General features: G+C 45.9%; 1 protein-coding gene across 3 annotated transcripts in view; it reads left to right on the forward strand.

Moving 5' to 3' along the window:
• Positions 1 to 10599, forward strand: part of IQGAP3 (IQ motif containing GTPase activating protein 3) — a 71335-nt gene that overhangs the window by 50935 nt on the left and 9801 nt on the right. For all 3 annotated transcript variants that reach the window (XM_069107594.1, XM_069107595.1, XM_069107596.1), the window contains 6 exons: positions 247 to 399; positions 723 to 886; positions 1528 to 1752; positions 2743 to 2883; positions 9530 to 9614; positions 9968 to 10200. In XM_069107594.1, the coding sequence (XP_068963695.1) occupies positions 247 to 399; positions 723 to 886; positions 1528 to 1752; positions 2743 to 2883; positions 9530 to 9614; positions 9968 to 10200 (1001 nt within the window). The remainder of the gene's footprint in view (positions 1 to 246; positions 400 to 722; positions 887 to 1527; positions 1753 to 2742; positions 2884 to 9529; positions 9615 to 9967; positions 10201 to 10599) is intronic.

The following is a 10599-nucleotide window of genomic DNA, read 5'->3' on the forward strand; positions in this document are numbered from 1 at the left end:
GAGATAATAATTGTTAAGTGCTCAGCACGGTGCCTGGCACATAGTAAATACTCTATAAATGCTCGTTGCTGTTGTCGTTATCATCTCTCCCCACTCTACCTCCACTTATGAGTCCCCCAGGTTCACATCCGTGCTTTAAACTGCAGCTCTCGGCTGCTAAAAGGTGAGGCTCTGCCCCAGCCCAGCGTCAGACCATATGTTCTGGGCCGGATCTCGAGGTTTCCCTCTCTTTTTCTCACCCCCCAGGAGGTTGTTTCACACAGCAAGAAGCTGACCAAGAAGAACAAGGAGCATCTGTCAGACATGATGGTGCCAGACAGGCGGAAAGGATTAAAGTCACTGAGCAAAGAGAAACGGCAGAAGCTAGAGGCCTACCAACACCTCTTCTACCTGCTCCAGGTGAACAGAGGACACTGGAAGGAGAAAGAAGCCCTGCCCTCCACTCCCCTAGCTCCCTTGAGGGTCAGCAGCCTCTCAAGGTCATGGCCATCTTCCTGCCTCTGTATGAGTCAACCTTGCTGGTAATGTAGGACCCTTGTGACCTCTCCCCTGACATCTTCAGTGGCCTGATCACATCTGTCCCCCTTCCTAATGAGCTACTGCCTCTCACCTGCCCCAGGTGGCAGCCATCTCTCCATCACCTAAGAGGTACCCCTTTTATGGGTCTTATCTATAGGTTTCTTGCTGCTGTTTTCAGCCATTCCTGTTCCTCTCTCCTGCAGACCCAGCCCATCTACCTGGCCAAGTTGATCTTTCAGATGCCTCAGAACAAGACCACAAAATTTATGGAGTCGGTCATTTTCACCCTGTACAATTATGCCTCCAATCGCCGAGAAGCCTACCTCCTTCTCCAGCTCTTTAAGACTGCCCTCCAGGAGGAAATCAAGTAAGTATGACAGGCAGGTGGGTGGGTGGGTATGGGAGGAAAACACCAAGAATAACTTGACCAACATGAGGAAGGCCTTAGTGTTGGAAGTCTTGAATAACCAAAATGACCGTGAGAGTAGGGAACTGGACCTGGGTGACACATTCCTTGTCTCCTTACTCTGGGTCAGGGATCAAGTGGCTTCAGGACTTCATGGTGGCCATCTGTCAAGGACAAGATATGATACCATATGTGAACACATTAGCGAGAAGGATGCCAGCTAAACGAAGGAATTTCCCCTAAGCATTGGAAACCCTAAGAGCAAGTTCTTAAGGGACCAAGGCCTTAAGTAAGGGTTAAAAAGGATGATAGGATTTTGAGGTGGAAGGAATCTTAGAATTCATCTAGGCCAACCTCCTCCCATATTATAGATAAAAAAGCTGAAGCCCTTAGGGAGAAATGACTTGCCCAAGACCACACAGGTAGGAAGTAGCAAAGACATCATTAACAGAGCTTTAGGTCTACTGATGCCAAAACCAGTACTCTTGCCACTGCCCTATACAAAGTCCCTTTCAGAAACTGTTCAGTGGTCAGTTCATGGCACCATACTCCCCACTATGTGGACTCTGGAGAGAGGAAAAGAATGTCCCCTTGTATCCTAGATCCAAGGTTGAACAGCCCCAGGATATGGCAATGGGCAACCCAACAGTTGTCAAGCTGGTGGTTAGCTTCTACCGAAATGGCCGGGGACAGAGTGCACTTCGGGAGATCTTGGGGGGAGTGATCCAGAGTGTCATCGAGGACAGGACCCTCAGTGTCCACACCGACCCCATTCACCTCTATAAGACCTGGATCAACCAGATGGAAGCCCAGACTGGGCAGCGGAGGTGAGGAGGCCAGGGCAAGTAGGGAGCTGCTGGATTGTCTTTTATCACCTTAGTCTTAGGCTACACAGGTGGGGTGGAACACCTTTGAATGTGGAGAGCAAATGACAGTGCTAGTTGGTGTAAATTAAGTGTGAGCTTTGATGAAAGAATAAAGGGGTGGGGGTGAATAGGAAAGGTAGAAATGAGATATCTCTTTATGATGGTTTTCATGGGATTTATGCAAATGAGACCATATGCAAATGTGCTTGATTGCTAAGTCAGTGCATACAAATGACATGTCAGGATTGCTGGGTTGGGGGTATAGATGCTTGTGTGCAGCTCTTTGCAACCTAGTAGGCAAATGTAGCCAAATGCCCATCCAATATGGCGGCCTGACAGAATTGGGGTTTTAATATGGGAATCTAGGTAAACAAATGTGCAGGTGTGCATTTAGAGGCCTGATGTATAGAGAGGGAAGCAAAGTAACCTCATGGGAGTGGGCAGCTCAATAGGGCCATGTGGACAGGGTGAAGATATTTCTCAAACTGAAGGAGGGGGGAGGGTGAATCTGTTCTGACCTAGTCTGTCCCCTTCCCCCCTCCCTCAGGCCTGCTCCAGAGCCAACTCAGGGACTTCCAGCTATTCTGGTATAGACACTTTTCCTTTTAGCCTCGGTTTCCAGACCCGCCTGCTTTTTCTGCTTTCCTTCCTCGTCCCTTTTGGGGCTCATTCCCCAGATTGTAGGTTCTTCCATTCCCCTTCTCTCTTCCTTTCCCTGAACCCCCTTCCCCATTAGAATCTCTCTTTTATTCCCTAGCCTCTTTTCTTTGCTGTTGCCTGACCCCCTCTAATAGTCAGGGTTGCTCTGAGCAAGGTCTTACAATTCCAGGTCATTATGTGGATTTGTTCGGGGACCAGGATTTCCCTGGGATTGGTGGCATTGTCTGCATTGTAATTTTAGACCATGGAGGTGTCTCAGTGAACCAACCCCTTGACTCTCTCTGTCCACAGCTACCTCCCCTATAATGTTACCCCTGAGCAGGCCCTGAGTCATCCTGAGGTCCAGAGACGAATGGACATCTCCCTGCGAAGCCTTCTTTCTGTGACAGAGAAGTTCCTTGCAGCTATCACCTCATCTGTGGACCAGATCCCGTATGTAGGCTCCTAGCCCAGGCAGAAAATTGAATTGGTGAAAACTCTTTATCAGGTCTGAGGTAGGAGAGTCAGGGTAGGGAAGGGAAGAGCTGGGTAATGTCAACCTGGAAGGATCCTGAATTGAGTAGAGTTGGGAAGGGAGGCTTTTGGCAGCTGGAAAGGGGCAGTTTGGGCCAGGAGAGCTTTGGCATAAGGGTAGAGGAGTCCCGGGTTGAGGCAGTAGTAGGCAGGTATGCCTTAAAGGTTCTTCCTGGGCAGTCAGACCTGGGATACCTTGTGGTTTTGGTCATTGCACTTAAGAAAAAAAAAAAGACCAGATGGAGGCAGAGAAGCATTAGAGAAGAGTGCTTAAATTTCATGGCGGCAGTGGGAGTAGGGGGCAAGAAAAGATAGGTGGATTTGCCACATGGGGATAGACTGAAAACATCAGGATTCTTCAGGCTGAAAAGATAAAGGTTTAGAGGGGATGATAGTAACAATAGTAGTCCAGGTTCCTAGAGGGCTTTAAGGTTTACAAAGCACTTTCCTCACAACTACCCTGTGAGGTAGGTAGTATCTTACTATCCCCATTTTCCAGATGAGGAAACTGAGGCCCAGAGAGATGAAGTGAATGGCCACCCAGCTAGTAAGGTCTGGGCTGGGGCTTGAACCTAGGTCCTCCTGATTCCCCCTCCAATCCTCTTTGAACCACACCATGCTATCTCTCAAGTTTCCTAAAATCATGGCATGTGTGGGTAAGGTGAGCACCCACTCCCTTCCACATCCTCCTGTCCTTCCAATCATCCAGTGGACATTTATCCAGCCTATTCCTGACACTGTGTGCTGGGTGGAAGATGCTGTGGGTGAAGTGTAAAACAATCCCCACCCTTGAGGAGGTTCTAATTGTGTTGGGAAGCCAGAATATGCATGTCATGTAGGTAAGTAGACTAAACCTTGGGATAGAAGACAAGGGGCCTCCTCCGAAAGTGTGGGAGGGACAAGAAGTACACACTGCATAGTAGCCTTAGGGTGGTCTCTATTCCCAGAGGTGGGGACAGAGCCAAAAAATGGGCTCAGGAAGGGAAATAAGACCAGGGACAGGCTCAAAATGGACTATTAAGGACAATTTATGGACGGGCAGCTAGGTGGCACAGTATGAATAGAGCACCAGGCCTGAGTTCAAATCTTGCCTCAGAGACTAGCTGTGTGACCCTGGGCAAGTCACTTGACCCTGTTTGCCTCAGTTTCCTCATCTGTAAGCTGAGCTGGAGAAGGAAATGGCAAACCACTCTAGTATCTTTGCCAAGAAAACCCCGGATGGGGCCATGAAGAGTCAAACACAACTGAAACAACTGAACAGCAACATTATCATGGAAAGAATGCTGTACTTGGAGTCAGAAGACAGGGTTGTTTCTTGGTTCTAGCTCTGCCGTTTGTTAGCTGTTTGACCTCAAGTTAAGATTGAACTTAGCTTCGTTCTCTGCATCTGTAAAATGGAACAATCATATCTGTACCTGTGTTGTTGTGTTTGGATGGATTAGTCCATTTAACAACTATTCATTAGACACCTACTACTGTATGTATTAGACCCTGTGTTTGGCACCTAGAAATACCAAGACCAACACAAATCAGTGGCTGCCCTCAAGGAGTTTACATCCTATAGGATCTGTGGTCTCATACTATGCAGTTCCTGGACAGATTCTCCCATAAATCCTCCAGAGGGTGTCCTGAAGGCTTTCATGGGGGGTCCAGTCTCACTTTGTGACTCCTCAGTTTCCTTTTCCAATTCCATTTCTTTTTGATGGTATCCTTTATGCCCCTTCTCCTCCGCATTTCTTCATTGGTGATATGACACAGTCTCCCCATATCTACCACGCACCATTCTATTGTCTTCTGGGAGACCCACAACTTTATTCTTTGAAGACTCTTTTATTCCATGACTTTCAACCATCTGTCGTCACTGGGAGAATAAAGAGTTTTGTAAAAGGTACCTTTGTCTCAAGAGGAGTCTTGGGGTCATTAGGGTCATTAAAACACAATTCCCCAAAGGTAACCCACCTCACTCTTCAATTCTGGGCCCATTTCATCATATATTGAATGGACCAACTCTTTGGGTTGTCCATATAACTACATATTAGAGTTCAGACTAATAGTCATTCTTCATCTACTTGGTTTTTCCTGTGTTCATGGTTTAACCAAACTCTTTTGGAGTGAAAAATGTATGTTATTTAGGGGACTTTTCAGTGCTCTGGGACTTCGTGCAATCAGCACAACGTTGTCTACAAACAGAAGCATCCAGAGGTTCTCACCACCTATAGAGAATCTGGACATTCTTTATGATAGTGGCAAACATCTTTGACAAGCATGACTCCTTTGCCTAGTATTTATAGAATCATGGATAGAGAGCTAAACTCAAAGCCAGGAGGACATGGGTTCAAGTCCTGCTTCTGACACATCTTGGCTGTGTAACCCTGGGTAAGTCACTTACCCTCTTAGTGCTGTAGGCAGGTCTCCAAGACTGTAAATTTCAGAGAAGGATCTGATCTTCATAGAGGGAGTTTCCTCACCAGCAAAATCACAAGTCCAATCTCTATCTCTTGATGTTAATAACCAGAGGGCCATTGAACAAAGGGATGGATCTCTGTTGTCACACCTTTTCAAGGAACCTTGAGTGACTTTGACATATACATGGGCAACACTTATCGGAAGGGAGCTTTTAATTAAGGTGGGATTTTATTCTACTAAATCAATTATAGTCTGGACAATATATCAGCAAACCACAAGCCCTTTGAGATCTTGTTTTCCTTCCAGTTCTTTCCAGGAATTATGTGACTGTAAAGATCCCGTCTGCTATAGGTTACCATTTGCAAGTTTTCTTTCTCATACCTTCATCAGAGATACCCTCAATACTTGTATAAACTATTCTCATAAAGGTTATTTTAGAGATAAGAAAGTAGATATATGGGTCTCTGGTTATTGATATTCTCTCAGCCATCTTTTCTTGGTTACAGTAAGGTTCATGATTTTCTCCAAGCATTTGGTGTATACTCTCTTCTTTTAGACATCTGTCTGAAGATATCAAATAATGGTGCCCCATCAGCATCTGTGCTTGCTTACTCTAATGCTACTGCTCAGCCTATCTTCACCATTTCTGTCTCTTCCTATAGTATGTCATGGGCTGATATGTTAGAGTTCAGATGTTGCAGCTCCATTGTCACTGATGGAGAGAAGGGTTAGGGAAATCTTAAAATATGTTTTCCTTTCTGGTTAGTTCGTTATCCTTCCTTGTCCTTTGAGCTAGCTGGGTTACTCAATAGAACAGAGCACTGAGCCTGGAGTCAGGAAGACCTGAATTCAAATCCAGCCTCATACGCTTACTAGCTGCGTGACCCTGAGCAAGTCACCACCGTCTACCTCAGTTTCCTCATGTATATATATGCCGGCTATTATGATTATTCCATTAAGATTCTGAAATGCCTTGGTGATAATCTGACTAGTTGGGCACTTGCCAGGTTCTGTGCAAACATGTTCTTCCCACTACTCTATTTTATGAGATGATATTGTTTATAATCTTGTACCAAACAAATTTATATTCTAAACCATCTTGTCTTCTCTTCACTTGTCAAGGATGTCAAGTGTTTGCTGGCTGAGGTGGGTTTTAAGCTCCTTCGGTTTCTGTCGTAGCAAAGTCTGTGTTGATTTTTCTTTTTATCTAGGTGGAAGTTTTTTTAATCGTTTATCTTCTCATTTTAATTTGGTTTTGATTTTGGTCTTCAGTCTAACAAATTGATGACCTAAATGTACATAGACAGCTGATTTGGAAGTGACTCGCACAGCTGTATCCAGTCATTTCCTGTCTGATAAAATATAATCCATTTCTTTTTTGTGTGTGTGATTTTAATTCAGTGTTCCTAGTGTCCAGTACCTCCCCTCTTGTTGAAGAAAGTAGTAGTCACGCTTCACAGGCGTGAGGCTTCTATGCAGCCTCCAAGCCTTTGTTCTCTCTTGTTTCTTACTCCTGAACCAAGTTTTCCATTCCAGCATTCTTCTTTGTCATTCTCCCTTATGACCATCTTTGACTTGAGGTAAACATGTTGATTTAATCTGGAATGTCTTATCAGGCTCTTCAGAGAATTTCCCCAGCTTCCATTTCCTCTGCAATAGTTGTTGGTATATAAGTTGCATTTACTGTCACGATGATCTTTTCTCCCAATTCTTATCATCAACACAGCAAAACGGGGTGGCTGAAGATTTTGTGAAATGCTGTTTTCTTGTTGCCCTTGGACCGCAGTAAAACCAATCTCATCAGCTCCTCCTTTTGCCTCTCCAAGGAGAAGTTGTGAGCCGTCCTTTCATTCAGCTACAGCTTCCTCTTAGGCTATGGTTGCATTTATAGTAAGAATGTCAAAATCACAGAATTTGAGAGTAGCTAGTCCGATCCATGCCCAAATGGAATCTGTGTTAAACATGCCTAACCAGTGGCCATCCAGTGTCTAGTTCATTTCTTCCCAGAAGATGTCTACCAGACAAGGCCTTCCTATTGAGAATATCAAGAGCTGAGTTAATCTTTACGGATGGAGGAGATACCCTCTGCTTCCTTCTCTGTCATTCTGGCCTTGTCCCTTCAGGAGAGGAAAGGGACCGAATGAGACCGAGGGTAGTTTATGCTTTTTCTTTATTTTATGAGTTGCTCTGGACAAAGACGTTGTCACCGAGGGGCCAGCCTGTGGTGGGGGATGAGGAAGCCTCTCCTGGCTTAGCAGGCAGACTCTTGTAAAGCAGACATAGTCTGATGCTGTAACACACAGGCCCTCGAGCTCTCTGCGACTGACACCTCTTCCTCATACTCACCTCACAGATCAGTATGTGGCCAGCTCTTGTTATTTCTACCTTCACAATGTCTCTTGTATCTGTCCCTTCCTCTCCTCTGACACTACCACCACTGTGGTGGAGGCCCTCTTCACCTCATACCTGGACCGTTGGGATAGCCTAGGGTGGCTCCCTCCCAACTCTATCTATCTCCCATACAGGCACCAAAATGATTTTCCTGAAACACAAGTCTGACCATGTCATTCCTCTATTCAGTAGACTCCAATGTCTCACCATTTCCCCCAGGATTAACTGTAAAATCCCCGTTAGTCTGTGAGCTTCTTCAAGACAGCAATTGTCTTTTGCCATTCTCTATATACTCAGGCTTTGGCATAGTGCCTGGTATGTAGTAATTGCTTAATAAATGCTTGTTGACCAACTCTTGTTTTTAGAGCTCTGCACAATCCTTAGCACACTATCTGGTACACAGTCAGCACTTAATAAATGCATATTGCTCAGCTTATTTTTAGAGCCCTCCACAAGCCTGGTGCCTTCCTACCTGTCAGTCTTATAGTTTACTCCCTTGCTTCACTGACCGGAATTTGTTTGCCTGGATTTTGTTTGACCGGAATTTGTTTGCCCCTCAAACCCTGCCCTTTACAGAAGGCCTTTCCCAGGCCTCCAGACCACTCCATTGCCTTTCTGCTGAGGTTTTATGTAGCCTGTACTTACACAGTTATGTGGATTGTCTGCCTGCCTAGAATGTGAGCTCCTGGAGACCTCTTTGTAGTAGCCACAGCACTGAGTGAGCAGATAAACGCTAATGATGTTAACAAAATGTTAATAAATGTTCATTAGTTGTTGACTGAAGTCTGTCAAGCATGGTAGACCCTGCCTTCAGGAACCTAGGGTTACCCCCAAACCATGTCAAGGCATCACAGTAGGCCTTGGAGAAATGCTTTTGTGAGGATCAGATGAGAGCATGCAGTGAGTGTTTTGTGACTAAAACTGTATGAGGGCATTGAGGTGGCTCAGTGGATAGTGTTGGACTTGAAACCCGAGTTCAAACCCAGCCTCAGACACTTACTAGCTGTGAGACCCTGGCCAAGACAGTTAACCCCTGTTCGCCTCTGTTTCCTCATCTATATAATGGGGTAATAATGGCACCTCCCTGCAGGGTTGTTGTTAAGTGCTTAGCATAGTGCCTGGTATGTAGTAAATGCTGTATGTGTTAGTTATTGTTATTGTTGTATGTAAAGCACTTTGCAAACCCAAAGCTCTATATAAATGCTAGTTATGTAAACTATTGTTAATATTCAGGGAGTGCCAAGAGTGTTCAGGTATATCTTCATCATGGGAACAGATGCAAACTCTGTGCTCAGCCTGGTTGGTTGGGTAGTTCTTGACCTTGGAAGGCCGACCAACAAACCCCATGGCAGGCATCTGTATCCTTCCATGGTTTGTTTCTCAGTGCCACATTTAGAGTCCACTCAGAATTCTAGGTTTGATGAACTTGCAGGATTGATATGTTATGTGGACGTTGGACATGTGGTCATAGGGAGGTATGGGAGGTGCTTGAGCAGGGAAGGAACATGATGCTCTAGGAAGGTAAATTTGGTCAGAGGCAGAAAGAGACCAGCACAGGGCATCGAGAACCTGTACCAGGGTGTGGTGGCAGTGGGGATGCATAGGAAGGGTCAGGGGCAAGAAGTGCTTGGGAAGGAGTCCCTCAATCTTCATTTTCAGAGATAACCTGGACAACAAATAGAGTTCTCTAGCTTGATGCAGTTACTGTTGGGGGTGGGGAGAGGAATGAGGAAGGTGATGTGATAAGTCCCCTGTTCTGCTGTTCCAGGTACGGGATGCGTTATGTTGCAAAGGTCCTGAAGACTTCCCTGGCTGAGAAGTTTCCCAGTGCTACAGAAAGTGAGATCTGTAAGGTGAGTGCCTAGGATGGTCAGGGTCACCCTGTCCATCTCCTTGTCTCCAAACAGGACAGCTTCTTAGCCTTGTTGGATCCAGAGCTCTCCCCAGAAGAAGAGAAAGGAAGAAAGGCCAATGCTGTGGAACTCCCAGGAAGGAGAATTAAACTGACCTCAGCCTTGAGGCTAAAAGAACTGGATTTTCCTCTTCTTCTAGGACTCTGCTGGTGGAGGCAGGCCTGGCTCTGCCTCACTTTACTGTGGGATGTTGGGCAAGTCCCCTTGAGGGCCTTGGACTGGACCCCAAAGGTCTCAGAGGGCTCTGATACTTGAGGGGAGCTGGCTTGTGATTCTCTCCTCTCCACCCTCAGGTAGTAGGGAACCTCTTGTACTACCGATTCCTGAATCCAGCCGTGGTAGCCCCTGATGCCTTCGACATCGTGGACCTGGCAGCAGGTGGGGCCCTAACGTCCTCCCAGCGCCACATCTTGGGGGCTGTAGCCCAGCTCCTCCAGCATGCTGCAGCCGGCAAGCCCTTCTCTGGGGAGAATGGGCACCTTCGGGTTCTGAACTCCTACCTGGAGGAGACACACCTCAAGTTCAGGTCTGTGGGTCATGCCCCAACCTGTGCTCAGCCCCTGTGGGAATCTTCTCCCTCCCCCATTGTTGGCCCATCCAGAATCCTCTTACAGAAGAATTCTGGGTGTCCAGTGGAGAGCAATTCTTTATTGAAAAAGTCTTTAAAAACATATTTCTCTATCATGTTAATGCTGATAGAATGCTTTCTTCACAACAGTCCTGTGAAGGAGGTTGTTTGGGTATTATGGTTCCCATTTTATAGAGGAGAAAGCTGAGTCTGAAATAGTTAAATAATCTACCCAAGGTCACACAAACTGACCGTGTCAGAATTTAAACTCAAGTCTCTTAACTTCAGATGCTGATCTTTTTTTCCTATACTCTATAAAATGGTTCACTTGGACTATTGATCTCTAAGGTCACCCTC

This window comes from Petaurus breviceps, unplaced genomic scaffold (genome assembly GCF_028583685.1).
Source record: "Petaurus breviceps papuanus isolate PSGF00001 unplaced genomic scaffold, PetGlider_PUasm1.0 90165, whole genome shotgun sequence".
NCBI classification, from domain to species: Eukaryota; Metazoa; Chordata; class Mammalia; order Diprotodontia; family Petauridae; genus Petaurus; species Petaurus breviceps.